Source organism: Podarcis pityusensis (genome assembly GCF_964106645.2).
Source record: "Podarcis pityusensis genome assembly, chromosome: 6".
NCBI lineage: Eukaryota > Metazoa > Chordata > Lepidosauria > Squamata > Lacertidae > Podarcis > Podarcis pityusensis.
In genome coordinates, this window is record NC_138030.1 from 50,073,368 (window position 1) to 50,093,859 (window position 20,492).

Here is a 20,492-nt window from a genome sequence, read left to right on the forward strand (position 1 = left end):
CCAGCCATCAGTAGATGTGGGAAATCACTGTGTCTCATGTTTTGATCCATTTATTATGCTTGCTGATAGTTCTTCTTCTTCTAGTTGCTGAGAGCTTTGTCAAGTGAGGCCTGTTCTCCAAAATCTCCAAATTCATTAGTAAAAGGATTGTTTCCAGTTAATTTAGGCTCTCTTCTTGTCTGCTTCTCATACCCCGTGTATCCTTCTTGGGTTATACCTATATTCACTTTGTCTACTTTCCTGTATTGCCTGGCTTTCTTTCTTTACTCTCTACCTTTCAGGTCCACCTCAGCAGTGTTGTTTGTAGTACTTTTTTTACCTCTTTAGGAACCTTCCTCATAGCCTTAGGAGCCTCCAGTTCTGTGCCCTGCTCCCAGGTTTGGAGCAATATGTCAGATGCAAAGAATCCAATTCTCCAGGATTGCTCGCTTGCCAGTTAGTGTACAGTCAGATTGTCCTCAGAAGATGTATACTCCAATAGCCTTCCTCAGCTTGAGCATCATCAGGTTATTCAAGGAACAAAACAACACTGTCCTTACTTTTCTTCTTGGTTTCAATAATTTTCATACATCAGATCCTTCCTTCTTGATGCCTGCTCTCCTATTCTCATCTGTTACTTATCCTATTGATCTCACATCTGTCTAAGTCTTGTACTTTCTAGTTCTCTCTTCTTTTTAGGCAACCTCTACAGAGGAGGCTAGGGGAGAATTAGCTGTGGGGTCTCAGAGCGGGTAATCTTCATAAAAGGGGATGGGGAGGGAACAGAAGGAAAATAATAGATCAGGCTCAATTCAAATTAAAGGCCAGGCGGAATAGCATATCTACTTGCCAGATGGAATATTATCACTTCTACTCCCCCCCCCCACTGCACCCAGTTCTGGGGGTTCACCCAATCCCCCAGAGTAGTTGGTGGGGTGCACAGGTGAATGAGAGGGAATAGCCAGATGACTATTCAATTGAATCGGGCCTAGTGGGTTTTGTTCTATGTTTATTGAGGCTCTGTTGGCTGGGTAAGAGCTCCCTGTAAATTATGTATTTTACCCAATCATTTCCCCTCATCTCCCCACTTGCTTCATTTTATTTATCCCTAGCCCCTTCTGCCCCACCCCAAGAGGTCGTGTGTGTAAGCACCAGCTCCACCTCTATCCGGGTAAGTTGGGTACCACCACCGGCTCAGAGCCGCAATGGAGTCATCACACAGTATTCTGTCGCATACCAAGCGGTGGAAGGAGAGGACAACAGCAAGCGTGTGGTTGAGGGCATTGGACACGAGCATTCAAGCTGGGAGATCAACAGCCTGGAGAAATGGACAGAGTACAAAGTGTGGGTGAGGGCTCACACAGACGTGGGTCCTGGGCCAGAGAGCATCCCGGTCTGGGTTCGCACTGATGAAGACGGTAGGTTCCCGACCCATGACTGAAGGTAACAAGGGCTCTTTTGGGTCCTGCCAAAGGAATAGCATTTGTAGTGCTGTTCTCGGCTCTACAGAAAGGGGGGGGGGGTCTAAATGTAGTCAATAAGAATGATGGGGTTAATATGTATGAAATATAATCAAAATGCCTGCTTCCTACATGAATCTGTTCCTCTTCTCTATCACATGGGCAAAGCAGCTCTCTATCAAGGACATTCTGAAGCAAAAATTGCATTGTTATGGCTAGTCTGTCAGATATGTCATGCCAGCTTAAATCTCGTCTGTAGAAAGTGCCAGTCCTTGCACTGTCAGAAGGCACTTCCCAGGCTGCATCCTTGCCTCAGAGACCAAAAAGGGCACAGAGAGGCAAATAGAAAAAGGGAGCCACTCAGTAAACTGAGAGCAGGCATACTTCAGTTGTACCACCCATGCTGTGCTGTTGCTTGCACCACTGCAACCCTGTAAAGCCTTGCATAGCAATGTTCATTGCCTACTTCTGAAGCTTGCTTGCACATCTGTATGTCCTGCTGCCTGAATTGTTTGCTTCAGTTCTCATTTAGCAAAGCCTTAGCCGGAGGGACACTGCTACCCTAGAAATGTCGCAGCAAGCTCTCTGCATAAGTTTGAGGTCCGTACAGTTGGCTCTTCCAGCTAAGCTCTCTGTCAGGAGTGGTTTTAAAACCTTCTGATGCACTCATTTTTCATAGGTGGTAGCACAAAAAGGGGGTGAGAGTGCTTTTTGAATCTTGAAATATTACTGGTAGCTAATATACCCTCCTCATAATTGGGGTGACCTCCATTGACCCAACAATTCAGTCCCTTGGCAGTTGCTGTTAGCTTAAGACTCTGCCCTTTATCGGCAGGTATAGGTAAGTCTCGTGATTACTGTGCCTTGACAGAACCGTCACAAGCACTTTCCCAGCCATGTCTAACTGTTGGAGCGGAAGGGGAGTGTTGTCCAGTTACTACACTGCAATGTAGTTTGCTTTCCACTCATTTTTCGGATGAGGAATAACCATCAGGGAAAGACACCCCATTTTGCAGTTTATGGAGAAAGATGGAATGAGGTCCATGATCCCCTTTCTCATTCACCGATTAGGCTTGCCTCCTCCCCCTGCTAATATATGTATCTTTCCCCTCTGTGCTCCTCTTCAAGTAATTATCTGCAATTAAGAGTGAGATCTGTGGAAACAACCAGTTGCCAGAGGGTGAGCGGCTGCCTTGCCTGCCTGCCGAGTGTCTGCATAGAACAGTCCTTACAGGTTCCATCCAGTTCTCTGCCCCCAATTAACCTTGTTCTGCACTAGCAAATGGGACACAGTGTGTTTACAGGGGCTGTGGATTTGCCCTGCAATAACAGAATTCTGGTCTTATTTTTTTCAAGCAAATTCTGAGTAGCAATACAGCAAGGATACTCTCTGGAAGGAACACTGTTCTCGGAGATGATTCTATAAGCTGAATGGCCAGCCAAGAATATGAGTCTCCTAGGACTGCCTTCCTCCCTCATTACCAGCCTCCCACTTTAGGCTATAGAGCAGCTGACCTTAGAGCAATTTTAATAAATTTAATAAATTTTCATCAGTGGCAGCATTTGGACACAGTAAATCATTGATTTCAGTCCAGTTTCAGGCCCAGACTTTACACCAAATAGCACCTTAGTCCCCCTGGTTGATGACATTTGTTGGGAAACAGATGGGGGGAGTGTAACCCTGCTTGTTCTCCTTGATCTTTTGGTAGCTTTTGATACCTTTGACCGTGGTATTCTTCTGGAGCAACTCCAGGGTTTGGAGGCACTGTATTACAGTAGTTCCACGTCTACCCTTGGAGCTGTTTCCAAAAAGTAGTTATGTGGTAGCTATTGCTCTGCATCATGGGAGCTCCTGGAAGGAGCAGGCTGGGAGTACTCTTGGATCCAAGATATTCAGTGGAAGCTCAGGTGGCATTAGTGGCTAGGAAGACCTATTTCCAACTATATCTGGTTTGCCAGCTACAGCCCCTTTTGTGCAGAGATTACTTGGCTACTGTACTCTATGCTCTGGGGACTTCCAGATTTGATTATTGCTATGCTGGGCTGCCCTTGAAGACTACTTAGAAACTTCAAATGCAGCAGCCAGATGGGGTTCCATTTCGAAATCACATAATCCCTGTTTTAAAACAGTTGCCAATTCATTTCCAGGGACAAGGTGCTCATATTAGTGTCTAAGGCCCTAAATGATGGGCCCCAATTATCTGAAAGACTGATTTCCCTACAGACCATTTCAGGTGCTAAGATCAGCATAGGGGGCCCTCTTGGTAGTTCCACCACTCTCAGAAATTTGGACTTATTAGTGACCTTGGTGAGAGCCTTCTCCGTGGCTGCCTCTACACTGTGTAATTCCCTTTTCACTAGATTGTGTCTAGCACTTCCATTGTATAGCTCTCATCATGGAATCTAATAAATAATTAAAAATCCCCATAGCCTGGGGTTGTGGTTTGTTTTTTCCATTCACTAATAAGGAGGTATGAAGTGGACGCTCCTGGCATATTCATGGTAAATCATTAACTATGTTCCCATTGTGCCTGTAATATGTCCACTCATTGATATGTATGTATTGGGTTGTGTGGGTACTAGTAATCTAGACAAAGCTTTGCATCTCCTTATGCCATGCCTTGAATAGCAGGACAGCTTAGTCCAGCAGTACAATCATGGATATTTACCATTCACTCTACTGTGAATTCTGCTTTGTAATCTGGGGAGATGTGTGTTTCCTCCACCCCAGAAGCAATGCTGTTGTCGCTGATGAAATTTTCTCATGTGCCTTCCAGTGCCCAGTGCTCCACCTCGGAAAGTGGAGGTAGAATCAGTGAACTCCACAACCATTCGTGTTACCTGGAAGTCACCTATCTCTAACAAGCAGCATGGCCAGATCCGAGGCTACCAAGTCATCTGTGTGAAGCTGGAGAATAATGAGCCAGTTGGGTTGCCTATCATGAAAGACGTCATGGTAGCAGAGTCCCAGGTATATCCTGGTATGAGTGGGATGGATGGATGCATGCATGGACAGACAGATAAATAATATATTTTGGAGAAGGGTCTGTATTTGCTTTGTCATGGGCTTTTTCACTTTATATGGTTAGAGAGAAAGAGAGCTATATTATGGCAAAGAACATGCATTTTCTTTGTTACAGGCTTCCTTACTATAGTTGAGAGCCTAAAACAAATTTTGGGAGAGAATGATGTGGAAAGGGTTGAGATGGAATGTACTGGGAGTATCAGGGAGCAGGACAAGGCAGACGTTTCTGGGACTTCTACAGTTGCAGTCTAGGTGTGATCATTTGTGAGCTAGACTGTTTGAATGGCACCCAATAGGACTATTGGAGAGCTATGTTGACTAATTAATATATCTCATTAATACAACACTTGATTCATTTGCATCTTTCTCAGCAGGGAGTAAAGCACAGCCAACCCCCCAACACACATACAACCACTACCCACCCCACATACAACCCAAACCCACCCCAACAAGGAGTGAGGGGGGGGAATAAAGTGAGACAAAGACCTGCTAGCTCAAGACTTCACTGCTCAGCTTAGACCATCATGATTCCTACAGACTTTGTCGAATTTTTGTATTTGTGAAGCAGCCCAATGCCTCTTCCAATTTCCTCAAAGTTGTCCTTTAGGCTGGTGAAATTAATCATCAACTTGCTGCAGTATTCTTTTGGTCTTTGGGGTTAAAGATTTGGTCCCAAGTAAACTATGCTGTTAATCCTCTCTAAATGAAATAACTTGATTGCATTTGCTTTTTGAACTGGGGGGAGGGGTTCCTCTGTTAGAGAGAAAATGAACCTTCCTGGGCATTAAGAACAGATTTCACCACTGTTCTTTTAGAACACTAAGTTTGCAAGTGCATGTTCCATGGTCTCCTGTCCTTCATGGGGAAACATTAGTGTTTCCCCATATGGCAGAGATCAGAGGCTAGCTAATGTCCCTTCACACCTGTCCTTTGAAAGGTAGAAATGCAATATAGTAGTCTGCTGCCATATCTTGCTGAGTTCCTAGATTCTTCCTATCCTACTTCCCTTCCAGGGTAAATTTATATAGAAAGGGGTTCCATAGGTTCAGTTGACCTTGCTGAAGGTGGGAACTGAGACCTTATGATGGGGAAACATTTCCTTGTGCCCCCTCCATACCTCTTTTGTTCCCTACCTATGGCTACAGTGCTAAGTGCTTTTATCATGCACATTTTATTGACTCTGATATTCCTCAGCCATGTGACTGGGAGCGAGTCCCAACAGAGTTAAGAACCAATTATGTAATATTTCTGAGCCTGGCAGGTTAGACTGCCACCTCATTCCACTCCACCACTGTCTTCCACGTGGACCTTGGAGACAGAGGCAGGGAATCTTCAGACCACCTGGGAGGTTTGCTTGCCAGGCTGCTTTGGGTAAAGAATGCCCTTTCCCACTCCTCCCCTTTCCCCTTCAACAGCCCACCCATCCGTCATATTAGTTGAAACCAGGAGGACTGCCTTACCATATACACACTTTCCTGCTTCCTGGAATTACCTAACACAAAAGCCAAATAGGCCATATAAACCTGCTGTCTCTTAGCTTAGCTACACAGTCTGAGTAACTCATTGCTCAGATGCAGACCAAGTTGGATTTGACTGTTCCTCCTTCCCTGCTTGCCTCTAGCCCTGGCATTGCTTCATTCTGATTTACTTCCTGATGCCATGCTTCATTTATTTCTTATGTGATCATCCAGTTTCCGGCTGAGATACTTCACAGTATTTTGTAGAGCTCATGCCTTAGGCCGATCCTGGCTCAGTTCATCCTTGGATTGGATCTGGGCTGTTTTCACACCTTGTACTTTGATACTGTGTGGTATCAAATAAGGCATCTAACGGTAGAGTCTCTTCTCAGACTGTCTGATTTGCAGCCACAGGCTTCCTTCCTTATGGAAATGTTCACACATAGAGGCATAGAGACAAAGACTATATAGATGGAACAAATAAACTTGGTCAGTTTATTCAGATGACTATAGGAAAATGAAGCTAATGTCTGCCATTTCTTACAATCCCATACATACTTAGGATTATGTATTAAAATTACATATGGGAGCTTTCAGGAAGCAATAATCAATTTAGAGAACAAGATTTCCTAGCCCTCGTATATGTAGTTAAGGAGAAATATGAATGTGTAAAGGTAAAGGGACCCCTGACCATTAGGTCCAGTCGTGGCCGACTCTGGGGTTGCGGCGCTCATCTCGCTTTACTGGCCGAGGGAGCCGGCGTACAGCTTCCGGGTCATGTGGCCAGCATGACTAAGCCGCTTCTGGCAAACCAGAGCAGCACACGGAAACGTCGTTTACCTTCCCGCCGGAGCGGTACCTATTTATCTACTTGCACTTTGACGTGCTTTCAAACTGCTAGGTTGGCAGGAGCTGGGACCGAGCAACGGGAGCTCACCCCGTCACGGGGATTCGAACTGCCGACCTTCTGATCAGCAAGTCCTAGGCTCTGTGGTTTAACCCACAGCGCCACCTGCGTTCCCATGAATGTGTAGGAAGCATCTGAAATTTACCCATCAATTAGAAAAGGGTGGATTTGTCTTCCAGTACTTAGAGTTACTGTTTTGAAGTCAGGTTACACCCTCCTCCCTATTCTGTTTAGCATCTCACAATTAATTTAAACCACAAGAATAATCTAGGTACAATAATTTGGTACAAAATTCATTTGGGTGTTACTATGTCTTTAGATCCTTAGGTCGCTGATTCGTTTTCAGTTCGAAGGACCAAAGGGACGTGGGTGGCGCTGTGGGTTAAACCACAGAGCCTAGGACTTGCCGATCAGAAGGTTGGCGTTTCGAATCCCCACGACGGGGTGAGCTCCCGTTGCTCGGTCCCTGCTCCTGCCCACCAACAGGATGCTGGTCTAGATGGGCCATGTTAAAAAGTTGCAAGCCTTCAGAATAGAATAAGAGCATAGGCAGCAGTCTTATACTTATATCACATCCACACTGTATGTTTAAAGCACATGGTGTCTCTCCCCCCGCCCCAAAAAAAAGAATTATGGGAACTGTAGTTTGAATTTTTGCTCTATGAGGGATAAACTACAATTGCCAGAATTCTTTGGCGGAAGCCCTGTGCTTTAAATGCATGTTGTGGATGAGTCAAATCCAGGGGTCCATCTAGCTCAGCAGTCTCTGACAGCAGCTTGAGATAGCACAAGCATATAAATATGTCTTTAGAACTAGCCATCTCCACACCAAAGAACAAGAAGAATAGCAACCTCTCCTCTGAGACGAGGATTCTGTAAGCACTTAAGTTGGCTTTATTAGCAAAATCCACATGATATCCATTGGTAAAAAACAAAAAAAAACCCGACACCTGAAGTGAAGAATTATTGTGCATTCAGCAGGCGTGTGTATGTGCTTCTAGGGCAAATCTTCACTACAATGACAGTTCACACGCAGGGGAAATAAATGTCAGGGTAGGGCTAGTCCAAGTAATCCATATCACAGCTCTCCCCCCCAGAAGTGCAGACATGGTCAGAGAGACAGTGGTTATAGAGAGTCATGATGAAGACTAAAATGAAATGCTGTAAGGGCATTGCAGCCAGCATAAATACCAGCTGCCAGTGTTAGCTCTGCTTGTATTGGTTCTGGTGCTCCCAAGCAGTGGCAGCAGCTGAATCTTTTTTATTAAGGCCACTGCCTTCCTAAAACCCATTTATCTTACTCAGCAACGCTAAATACTTAAGAAGCAATTGGGCTGGTTTAGCAGAGAAATGTTTTTATCTGCAGGTGACTGTTTCATAAATTCAGACATTTGGCTGGAGCAGATTTCAGAGAGATGCTCCTTCTGTGGAGGTTCCTCTGATCTGTGAGGAGATTAGAGTCTGGTGAAGATGTCAGGGTAAACACTACATTTAAATAAACTGCTAAGATTGAATGGGTGCCACCAGGATGCTGGTCTGCTTCACATATTTCTGCTTTGCTCTTCAGGGAAATTGTGGAGTTCTCCTGCAGTTTGGAGCATTTTGCTCATTTGCACAGTCTGCTTTCACGGTCTGCTTATTGATATTGGCTTGGATGTCATATTTTCAATACATTTTATATATGCAAAATCTATCATCATTCTGTTATAATGATCATTGTTATCATTATCACCTCACTTTTCAGGAAACATTAGATGTTGCTTACAAAAATAAGTAGTAAAATAAAATACAATCTAAAAGAAATACATAAAATATTAAAAATAGCAGGAATAAAACATAGGAATTAAACAACAGCAGTCCATAAAGGCTCTAGAAGAAACAGATATTTCTTCCTTTATTTAAACAATTTATACCCCATTTTTAAGCTTCACAAAGGGCCCCCGGACATAATAAAAAATACAAGCACTGATGAATAATAAAACAGAATATAGAACAGCAAGGATAAAAACCCTCAAATCAAGCTAAAAGCTTGGTGAAGCAAAAAAAAAAATTATGTAACTCTCGAAAACTCCATTAAGGCTTCTTGGGGAAGGAATTGTACAGCTTGGGCACCACAACCAAGAAGCCACTGTCCCATGTCCCAGTCAGTTGAATGTCCCCAAAGAGCAGGATATGGAGCAGGGCCTTGAATGAAGAATGTAGTGGGCTGGCAGCCATTAGAAACAAAATATTGTGTGTGTATTTTTCCTTTTTCAATAAAAGCTTAAAACGCTCGGAAGGCAGAAATCTCTTTCTAGTACCAAATTCTGTACAACTTCAAAGCATGAGGGAAATCAATCGAATGCACACAGGCTTGGATGTAGTCTACTGCTTTTGTTTATAATATTTCTAACCCACTCTTCATCACAATGGATCCCAGAGTGGGGTGAAAACAAACATTCATATTGATAGAATACTTCTGAGCAGGCAGCTGAGAAATGTAATTATTAATTAGCTTGAGAGAAAGCAAGTTTAATACAGATAGAGGAGCTCACATTCTGATATACACAGAGCAAGTTAAGGCACCAATCTCACCTGCAGATGGCTGAGCAAGAAACCAGCCTTTGATGTAGCACACTGTAACCTCATAAGTTGCAACATTCTTGAGCAGTGAACAGCTGTGCATATTTTCATGTTCGTGTGAACAGACAGGATAGACGTTCATATCATTGTCTTGAATAATTGTGCCATTTTGTGTCTCATTCATCCTAGGAGAATGGCTTCTCCTTTGCACTGTTACGTGCTGCCAAAACTGTCATGCATGAACATTGTGATCAAGGATGTCTTCCCAACACCTTGCTCCCCCAGGAAGACCAGTTTGAATTTCTGTTGTGGGTTCCCAAACTCTTCTCCTGTAGACAAAGTGCCTAGCTCCAGTGTGGGCTGGAATTGAAACATACCACTGATTTTTCTGTTTGATATTCAGTGTGTGTTCTTCCCTATCTCCTCCTTTCTTTTATTAATTCTCCATCCTCTGAATCCCCCTTTGCATAGGTGTTGCCTAAGCATTTATAAAACATGGTTTGATTGTATTACTTTACTTGGGCCTGCGCCCCTGCTCTCACGGCTTGCCAGCCTTGTCTACATGTCACCCCTCCAAATCCCCAGCCCTTTTCCACTTTACACCTCAACCGCGCAAACCTCACCCAAAGCCTCTCCCCTTTACACTTCACCACTGGTAGGGTGAAATGAAGTAAATGAAGAGGAGAAAGTCTTTTCTCACCTTAGCACTCCCGCCCTGCTGCAAGTTTCCTTTTAATTGTCCCACCACTGTCACTCAGAGAGAGAAAAAGAAATTGCATTTTAAAATGCAGGCTTTTTCTCTCCTTCCCGCAGCAACAGCCTCCCAGCAGAACAGCAGGCAGGCAAGAGGGGAAGGCAGACCAGGCAAGCAGAATGGGTGGCCCAAGTGAGCCGCACAGCAGCAGAAAGGTCAGTGTTGGACATTTGGCTCTGCTTCTGCTTCCTGCCTCATTGTCCTCCAATGCTGGACCAAAACTGTGGTTGCTGGGGAACTGCCCTGCCCTGCCTTGGCTGTTTCTCTGTGACTTGCCTGTCCACAACCCACACCACTTGCCTGGACCACCTGCCACCCGTGTCACTCACCTGCCTGTCTGGGCTGCCTGCCTGCTGTTCCGTCATCACTCTGCAGTTGGTCACACCAACTGCAGTGTGACAACATTATTACAATCTTAATACATACCAAGAAAAACTGAAGTTCAATAAAACACAATGACACACATTTTAAAAATGCCATTGTTGGGAATGGAAGTGGGCAGTGATTGAGATAGTGGCAGTACATTTTGTGAACTGGAGGAAGCAGAATTGAGGGGAGGGGGAGTTTCCAAAGCAGGGCTGTGGACATGTACAGACCTGTGGCTCTCTTGATTACTTCTATGGGACATCATGTCTTTGCAGCAGTTACAGGTATTTCATCCTACAACAGCTTTTGCTGCTGGCTGGTGCCTTAGTAGCCGTGGATCTCACTTGTTTTGAAGAGCTTGCTTCTGGGTTTTGCTGCCAGTGAAAACATATGTGTCGCTGCCAAACTCATTTGCTACAGAGCAAGTTGCAGCAAAGAGCTCCTCTGTCCAGACAGTTCAGTAGTATGAGATCACTTGCCTGCCTGGGGTGGGGTTGATGCGGATCCTTGTGAGCCTTCCTTCAGAACCCGAGCATGTTGCTTTGGAAGGCAAAGAGATGAGTAAATGAGACGTGCACCATAAATCTGCTTGCTTTGTAAGATGCACTTTAGGTAAATGCACTCTTTGCAAGAATTTAAGTAACTCTGCTTGATGCAAGAAACTTAGAAATTGATTACACTGATGATCATGCTGCTTCTCTGGCTGGTTTTTGAGGAAGCTTATCTCAGTACACAGCTATTGCTTATCTTAACAGGGAGGGTTACAGGAGTCTGAGAATTATGGTTGAAAGGGTTCAGCTGGTGGAAGGGGGGGAGGGCAAGTATTGCCCTGAAGCTTTGGTAGGTCATTTTTCCTGATTTGGTTTGAGTCTCCTGGCTTGTGCTGTCTCATCAGAGGCTCTGGAGCCCAGCCACAGCATTTCACGAAGACATTTCTATGTCCTATTTCCACTAGGATCATTCACTACAGGAGGAACATACTATTTTCACATGTGTTTCTCCTTGTTACTGTTAATTCCTTTATTGCTAACAGTAGCAATATGTTGTTTCTAAAGCTGGTGTCCAGAGCTAGCATATGTACCTACATAATGTAACATATCAAACTCCCAGGTTAGTGTGTATAGGATTGCAGCCTTAGATAGTCTGCAGTTTGAAGAGGGGGGTTGTTTCTGTAGTTCTCGGGGGGGGGCGGAGAGAAAGAGAGCTACAATTCTTTGTGTGAGAGAGGTGTTTGTGGAAGAAAGCAGTAGATACACTTGGGGGTCCAGATAGTGCCAAATCTTGTGTGTGTGCTTGCATGTGTTAATAATCCATAGTTTGTCATCACAGTTCCCTTACTCTTTCCTCCTTCCTGTCCCCCCATCAGTTAAGGTTTAAGGACGCTATTGACCACGTAAGTACCATTTGTTAGAGTGTTTGCTTGGATCAGATGGGTCTGAGGATCATTTTGTGAAATCTGTGTGCATAGTGCTGTCAAAACACCCCTGTCAATCCTCAGATGGTTCTAGGGAGTTGCTCTGTGGAGCTTCCACCAGCCACAAATCCTGAGCAAATTGGCATTTAGATTGCTGCTAAATACAGAAAAGCAATTGACATTTTTCATAATCTGTATTTCCAGCTTGTTGCAATGCAATTTCAGGCAGATGCGGGGGGAGCAGCCCACTTTCTACAGTCTTTGGTCCAGCTCGTTACATGGCAGAGTCAGATCTGTAATCTTTAAACCTCATTGATCCCAGTCGTGAAAAATACCCTGTTCTCTCAGCTGTGACCTTTGGTTGAAACAGAAGCTGTAATAAGAACACAATCACATTCAAACAGTTAAATTCAATTTTTCCAAGTAATTTTGAGATATAAATTTGGAGGAACAAGCTTGAAAATTACCTTTGGAGAAAGAGAGATTAAGTTACATACCCTGCTGTGGCTTCCCTCGTCTCTTAGCAGAAGGACTTTGCTTAGAAGGGGTTTGCAGCGACAGCCCTATGTATGGTATCTCTCATTCCACCTTCTTTCTTTCCTCTCTCCCCCTAACTTGCTTTGTTCTAGTGGCATGCTCTTCCCTGTGTGAGAATTACTCTCCTGTGTGGACTGTGGTGATGACTACATCTTTTCGTAGCCTTTGTGTTGTGTGTTTGAGTATCTCCCTCTATATCAATTTATTGCCATTGATTGATTTTGCTCTCTCATACAACTCCAGGGGGAAAAGGAAATCTTACTTGAACTCTGATTTTGGTGTCATTCTGATTTCTGTCTGCTAATTTGGGTTTGCAAATGAAAGCAATGAAGGAATAATCTGGGTTAGGTGGCTGAATCCTGTAATTTACCTGGGCTGCCAGTGAGAAAAAGCCTATTCACATTTGTTTGTTTGTTTGTTTTATTCAAGTAATTAACAATTACATGACAGCCAAAAACAAAGCACCCTGACAAACCAAGGTTCTAGGAAGAGATTGTGCTCTATCTATCCATCACAATACAGATTTATTCCTGGTTATATCACATTTTTATTTTTGTGCATTAACAGTCATTCCTTCATGCATAGGGTTAATGGTTGAAATTCTACTAGAAAACTGCTGGAGGTTGTCTTTGAGCAGGTCTTTCTCTGTGGAGTCCTTCACAAGGGTCCATATTTGCTAATAGAATGTAGAAGGTTTGAGAGAGCTGGAGTAAGCTTATGGTTACAAAGCCAACCCCGTCAAATGATCCAGTGAGATAGTTCAAGGTCCTACTGCTACTTGCCCCTGCTGGTGTCTCGAGCCTGCACAGCTGGGGACAATACCATTGAGAAGGTTATGGATCCTGTGGCCTTTGTTTTGTGTAGAATTTTATGCTTGCTCTCTCGCCTTACATTTTTCCTGATGTATGTAGCATGGGTAGTTTATTTTTAAGAAGCAAGACTCTTGAATAACGTGGTTGGTGAGCATGTTATGGCAAGTGGCAGATGCACTAGGTATATTGTTGCTCATCCCAGGGCCTTCTGCTGGAAGAGACAAGTGAGTGGTCTGCTTCTGTTCTGTTATATGTACTGAAGTTAACACTTTAACTGTGATGGAAGGGCTGCTACTTTCTTGTTACAATAGGTTTACAACCAGTCCTTTTCATCTTTTGCCCATGTATCTGTGGGGTAAATGGCAGCACTATGAACAGAGAAGACTGCTTCATGCCCTTATTACATGACTGCGTAGCAGTTTGCCCTGCCAGGTATAGCAAAAGAATGTGCTTGTTTGTGGCCTGTTGATATGAGGAAGCACTTTGTCTCCGATAAGCATCTCATGACAATTAAAATTCAATATATGATGCTGCTGGAAGGTGCTGTTCATAAGTGAAAATAAGACACAGAACCTTGCCAGGCTCAGAGACTAAAAGACAAGACAACAAGGGAAGGCAAGTGGAGGGAAGTTTTAAATGTTTGATTTTTATATATGCTGTAGGCCATTTAGAGATGGATGGGGTAGTATTATTATTATTATTATTATTATTATTATTAGTCTGTCAGTACCAGAACAAAAAGAGATTAATTGTTAACAGACATTTACTTCCTGTTAGCACCAGCTTGATCTTCCCTTTCTGGCAGTCTTGCCGGAATGGAAATGGTGAAACTACTCAGTAGCCCTTGGTTGTCCTTTTACCAGTAACAAGTTCACTTGTGGTAGAAGTTGTGGGAAAGTTGTTCTTCCCTTCCCACTTCAGTTTGCTGTATTTTGTTGGGTCCCTGTTTCTTGCAGTGAACTTCCTTGGCTATCCAGAATTATATGGTGGGCAATTTGTCTAGAAATTAGGCTGCAACTAACGACTGCTGGAATTGCATTGGCAGTTGCAAGTGCTGAGTTTGACAAACTGCTCCAGACAAACCAACCCTTTCATCCCATGTTGGAAATAGGAAAAAATGTGTGGATTTGTTCATGTGATTTAGTGAAAATGGGTGCTTTCTGTCAAAGGGAGGTGCACAGGAAACACAACAAGAGTAGCCTATGACAAAACATACCCTGGCTTACTTCACAGAGGCCACTGGATTGCATCAACCAACCTAGGAACATGTTTTCTCAATGCAACTTTCACTTGTCATCAGTGATGCGAGAGATGGAGGCCCTGTATCCAAAGTAATCTCATTAAAAAGTTAATATAACTTCAGGGTCAGTTTTCCTTCTTGTGTGTTTTGGAACTAAATGGGTCAAATATCCAAAGTAAAGAAATGCTCTTATATTCCTGCCTTCCTTAATTTGATAACGAGCTAAAAATGTCTGTTTCCCACAGGAAACCCTCATAGGAGGCCTTTTACCCGAAACAACCTATTCTATCAGCATCGCAGCCTACACCACCAAAGGGGATGGGGCCCGCAGCAGGGACAAGGTGGTAACTACAAGTGGAGCAGGTGAGCCAATAGTACTACAACACATCTTTGATGGGCAAATCTACTCTAATATTTTGAGCTCCAAAATCAAAAATGACAGAAATTTTAATCTTAAGAAGTGTTAGGAAGGTGAAAAAAGTACCTGTACCCTCGAACCCCTTGTTTTGCAGACTGAACTGCAGGTGATGGAGAAGCAAGTAGAAGAATGGAAACTTCCTCTCTTTAAGACCCGCTTCACACATTACAATTTTATTACAATGGAGATAATTTGCAGGCATTCTGGCATGCCGTGTCTAACAGCAGTCAGTCAGATGTCTCTGGGGAGCGATAAGCAGAGCAGGAGAACAATGACCATCTCCTGTTCATCCCAAGTATCTGACATTTGGAACTGTACTGCTTCTGCTCATAGTTACCATGGCTAATAGTTGCTGGGAAATGCCTCTGCCTTGAATTGGCAAAATACCATGACATTCACGTGGCAGCTTCATCACAGCTTAGTCAAATCAACTCACCCCAAATCCAGAATACCACTATGCTATTGTGAATTTGCTCTGAGTGCCACAGTCTGGCACAGGATAATGGTTATCTTGGCACTGTGGTGATACTGAATAGTTTTGTTGTTGATGGATTTACACGTCAATCTCCCCTGATTTGGGGGAAGGATGTGTCTCTGTTGTGGGTGGAACGGAGATATGAAACCATCCATTTTATACAGCAGGTGTTAAGCTTTGAAGGGAGCAGCCCTTAATTTGTGCTACATATATGAGATTTGGAATCCTGTTGCTGCTCAGCCATCACATCAACATTCCTAGCAGGAACCAGTTCATCAGCTCAAACACAGCACATTTTGATTGCAAACAGCATGCTATGCTCTCAACAGCTCGCACAGGTGGTGAAATTATAAAGATTGCTATGAAAATTGCCTGCATCAAACTAGCGGAGATTCCAGTTTTGAGTCTGGGCTTCTCTGCAACATCTTATATTAAAGCCCTGATTTCTTATCTCATGGCATTACCTTTCACTTTCTTTATCATACTGTCCCAAATCTACTTTCTCTAGGTTTGCTTCTGCAAATGGCAAGATTCAAGGAGTGGTTGCGGAAGTATGATGAGCTTTAAGAGTCAGATACAAGGATGTTTTGAAGACAGTATCCATCACAGTGTTATTTTTCATTGCAATTTTGGAAATAGTTACATTTGGAATAATTTACACTATAGAAGTTAGGGATTAGCTGTTTAAATAATTTGCCCCAGGGTTTGGTTCTATCTGAATTTCAGTCCATCACTTACTGACATCCTGCATTATCAGTGTTTGCAAACTACAGGCACAAAGGTTTTCACAAAATATAGCAGCTGACAAAATTCCTTCAGAAGCTTGCACAAAGTGTGGCATTTGTGATAATCTTATTCATCCCCATTCCTTTAAGATCCTATAGCATCCACCATAGGGTTCTCAACTCGCCTCCCCAAAAGAAATCAGATCTTATGATCAAGTTAGGCACATTTTACAGACAAACATATAGGTTAAGGATATTTGTGAAATGTAGCCATGTAGAAATTAGTTTTTTTCTATTATAAAATTTGGATTGTGTTTTGTTGCTGCTGTTTAATTGTGGAATTTGGAGGACCTGGAAGAGTAAACACTGATATGTTCAGAAATACAGTGCAGTTGTTTCTGGACTGAGCCACTTCAAATTGCAGGTGGTTTGCCTTTTTGGACATTGCCCCTGTAAACTCCCTGCCTGTGGAAAGCATGCAAAGGAAAAGTCTTCTCCCAGATATGCTGCTTTTTTGTGTGCAGCTAATTTTAATGTGGGGAAGCGTTCAAACATATTGATCTTTCATCTGTAATCTGACGCCAAATTGATAGGGAGTGCCGTGCTAGCTAATATTCCTTAGCAGGTAGATAAATTTCCTGAATGAGCAACTCCAGCAGTGAAAAGGCCAGAACTCTGTCTCCCTCCCACTCATGGCATATCACCCTGTTTTTGTCCCACAGTCCCAGGCAAGCCTACCATGATGATCAGCACCACAGCCATGAATACAGCTCTGATCAATTGGCACCCACCTAAAGAGATGGTTGGGGAGCTGCTGGGCTACCAGCTGCAGTTCAAACATGCTGAGGAGGAGAAGATGAGGATTATGAACTTTGAGAAGAACGTGGATCACTTCACCGTGACTGACCTTTACAAGGGTGCCACCTACATCTTCAAGCTGGCTGCCAAGAATAGGGTTGGTCTTGGGGAGGAGTTTGAAAAAGAAATCACTACCGCAGAGGAAGCGCCAAGCGGTTTCCCCCAGAACCTGCACGTGGTGGGGCTGACCACCTCCACCACTAAAGTGACTTGGGAGCCTCCACTTCTGGCGGAGAGAAATGGGAAAATGACCAACTACACAGTTGTGTACAGAGACATTAACAGCCAGCAGAACCTGACCAATGTTACGAGGGAAACGAGCATCACTCTGACCAACCTCAAACCTGACACAACCTATGACATCAAAGTTAGAGCCCACACTAACAAGGGAGCTGGCCCTCTCAGCCCCAGCATTCAGTCTAGGACGATGCCAATGGAACAAGGTAAGCACTCCCCTGTGATCAGTTAATGAACCTCTATGGCAGAAAACAGGTCAGAGATGACGTGGTCAGTCTTACCTTCCTGAGCTTACAATTTTTTGAATGGGGGGGGGAGCATAGAGGTTGCATGACTGCATTTGTTTTTTCAAACACATACCCACCCCATTTTCTGTTTCCAGATAAGAATTGTTGCTTTGGTGCAAACTGAACAGGCAGCTTCTGTGAAGAAACAGTGCCTTATAACTGCTACCTTTTGAAGATTGCTGTGTACACACTATACCTTTAAAGTACAATCGGAACACATTATTTTCCTCAAAGAATTCAGGGCACTGTAGTTTACCTCTTGCAGTGTTAAAAATCCTAGCAACCCATAACAAACTGCAGGGCCCAGAGAAAGAATATACTTTGAACGTGCTTTAAATATATAGTTTGTACACAGTCTGTGACAAAGAGGGGAAGGTGGCAACACAGTTTGGTCAAAAAGCTTAAGTGTCCTAAGGTGCAAGAAGGCTTATTGAATCTACAGGAAAACACCAAATTTTGCTGCTACTGAGAAGAGTGGAAGGGAAAGGGTTAGTTGTCCAGTGTTGCCTCACGGGGGCCACTCAAAAGGATTCTTTCTAATTGCAGTGTTCGCAAAGAACTTTCGTGTCAGTGCTGTGATGAAAACATCAGTGCTACTTAGCTGGGAGGTTCCAGACTCTTACAAATCTGCAGTTCCTTTCAAGGTAAGGGAATATGTCTGTCACATATGGGGACCCGATTAATGTGCAGTAAGGAAGAAATTAGAAAGTCTGTCTCAGGGACCTTCAGACCAAGAGTCTTGCTGTCATCAACCCAGTTATGTAAACTGAGCAACCAAATCCGGAGAAACACCAGGAGGTTTGAGTCAGGATGTAAGAAGTGTGGACACCCCCTTGTCCTGGGTACCCTAGAGTCCTGACACTTGTTTCCTTTAGTCTAGATCACCAAACATGGCAAATCAGCAGGTATGTCTTTAGAAATTAGTTAAAAACTGGTACATTTCCAGTCAAAACCTCTTGATTCCCGTGCCGATTTTGGAGACTCATATATGCCCTTTAAATGTTACTCTAGTTGTATGGGAATTGGTTTCCCATGAGTCCTGCACGGTGGAGTGAGGAATTCATTCTCAGCACTGGCACAATCTTCTGCTCAGAACAGACTACAATTAGGAGCCCAAACCCCCTGCATTCCAGGCAAAATGGTTTGATCGAAGCATTTTTGTTCAGAACACAGGCAGAATTACACTTAGGGCAGGACAGAGATACCTCTAGAACCCAACAGGGCACCATAGTGTGCTGCTCTGCCTGTGGTCGCTAGCAACATGACAGAGATAAGTAAGCACTCATGACAGCAGGAGACTTCTATGCGGGGAATTTGTTCATAAAAGGCTAGTTCTTTGGACTTGTTCCTAATGCTGTATGGTCAGAGCTGCCTTGGAACCATCATCAAAACCGTTGCATAGTGTGGGCTTCAAAACGTAGTTGCCAGATTTTGCTGACGTAAGCAGAGAGTTGACAGCAGTTGCTGCCATGGGTTTGCCATGATGAGGCACAGGAGCAGATGGTGTTAGCGGCTCACTAGCTGAGGAGCAGCCATGCAAACGCAATGGGTGTAAATGAGCTTTCTTCTTCCTGTAGACAGCATTAGATGTCCAGGCCATGCACAAGTGCCAACAGAGTAACTGGCCCAGGAGCAGCAGCAACTTTGCAAACAGGACACTCCCCCACCCACCTGTGCTGAGCTGCTTAATTCAAGTGTACAGGATGCCAGGCCAAAGCCTAATAATCTAGCGAGCACCGCTGATAAGTCTCCATGGGAACAATTAGCATTATCTACACTTGATAAACAGTCTCACACTAAATCTACATCCCAAAGGGTGTCCTCTTTCTCTTTAACAGATTTAATTAAGGCAGATATTGTTATGATTTGTGAACACTGAGGCGCAGGCTAAATATGGTATTTTTTATTGGGAATGAACTGAGACCTCTGAAATTCCTTCACTGAAAAATCAACAACAGGGCTTTCAGTTCTCCTCAGAGAAGAGCCGTTGCTTCATCTGGTCCAGGAGATAAAACTCCCTGCAAAGAGATGACTGGTCCTGTGAAGTGAGTGAGAAGTGATGTTATGGTGAGATTCCTGCTGCAATCAGAACCTGACACTGTCCCTGATCTAAGAGAGCTGCTTCCCTGCCTGTGTTTGATGCTAGAAATGGATTTTAAATGAATGCTGTGTTGGGGAATGAGAACTGATCATGAGACATTTTCATGAGGACATAGGCAGAATGTTTTCAGACCAGTAGCCCTGGCTTCCACCTCCTAATATTGTACCTTGACAGATTTTTAGTAACAGATTCATCTTGCAGACTACTTTAGCTTCTCTGACACAGTAACTTACACCATTGTTGCCTAACTCCAGAAGGCCCAGCAAGTGAGGAACAGCCAAGCAGGCATCTCTACCCTAGATAACCGTACCACCGCACTCCTTACTCCCGAATGGACGACAGAAAAAGTAGCAATAGTTATGGGAGCTAGGGACCTTATCTTTCTTCCTACCCACATGTGCAGACCAACAGAGCTGGGAGAAGGCAGCACCAACTCTTATTTCTACATGGGGGTCCATGTTCTCTCAGATTTGGTATAGTCACGCTTATCAACAGGTCAGCTTGTTTGGTACCTTACAATAAGAAAAAAAAGACCCAAACCAGGAAGAGGAGTTTTGGAAAGAACTTCATCCAACCCTTTTCCTATCAGTTTGGGCTGAATCAACTGTTTCCCTCTGCTTACAGATTCTGTACAATGGCCAGACTGTGGAGGTGGATGGCCACTCCATGAGGAAGCTGATTAATAACCTGCAGCCAGACACAAATTATTCCTTTGCACTCACAAACCGGGGAAGTAGCGCAGGAGCCTTGCAGCACCGAGTCTTCATCCGGACAGCACCTGATGTCATCCAGAGCAAGCCCATTTCCACATACAAATACATCCATAATGGGCAGTTCACTCTGACTCTTCCCAAAGTGCAGACCTCTGTGCCAGTCAG

General features: G+C 43.8%; 1 protein-coding gene across 12 annotated transcripts in view; it reads left to right on the forward strand.

Annotated features, from left to right (window-relative positions):
- PTPRF (protein tyrosine phosphatase receptor type F) overlaps positions 1–20,492 on the forward strand; it is a 479,704-nt gene that overhangs the window by 414,417 nt on the left and 44,795 nt on the right. For 5 of the 12 annotated variants that reach the window (XM_081009323.1, XM_081009319.1, XM_081009324.1 and 2 more), the window contains 7 exons: positions 1,092–1,397; positions 4,217–4,410; positions 11,877–11,903; positions 14,759–14,876; positions 16,854–17,432; positions 18,060–18,157; positions 20,239–20,492. In XM_081009323.1, coding sequence (XP_080865449.1) covers positions 1,092–1,397; positions 4,217–4,410; positions 11,877–11,903; positions 14,759–14,876; positions 16,854–17,432; positions 18,060–18,157; positions 20,239–20,492 — 1,576 coding nt within the window. The remainder of the gene's footprint in view (positions 1–1,091; positions 1,398–4,216; positions 4,411–11,876; positions 11,904–14,758; positions 14,877–16,853; positions 17,433–18,059; positions 18,158–20,238) is intronic. The other 7 variants (XM_081009325.1, XM_081009327.1, XM_081009321.1 and 4 more) reach the window with 3 other exon arrangements.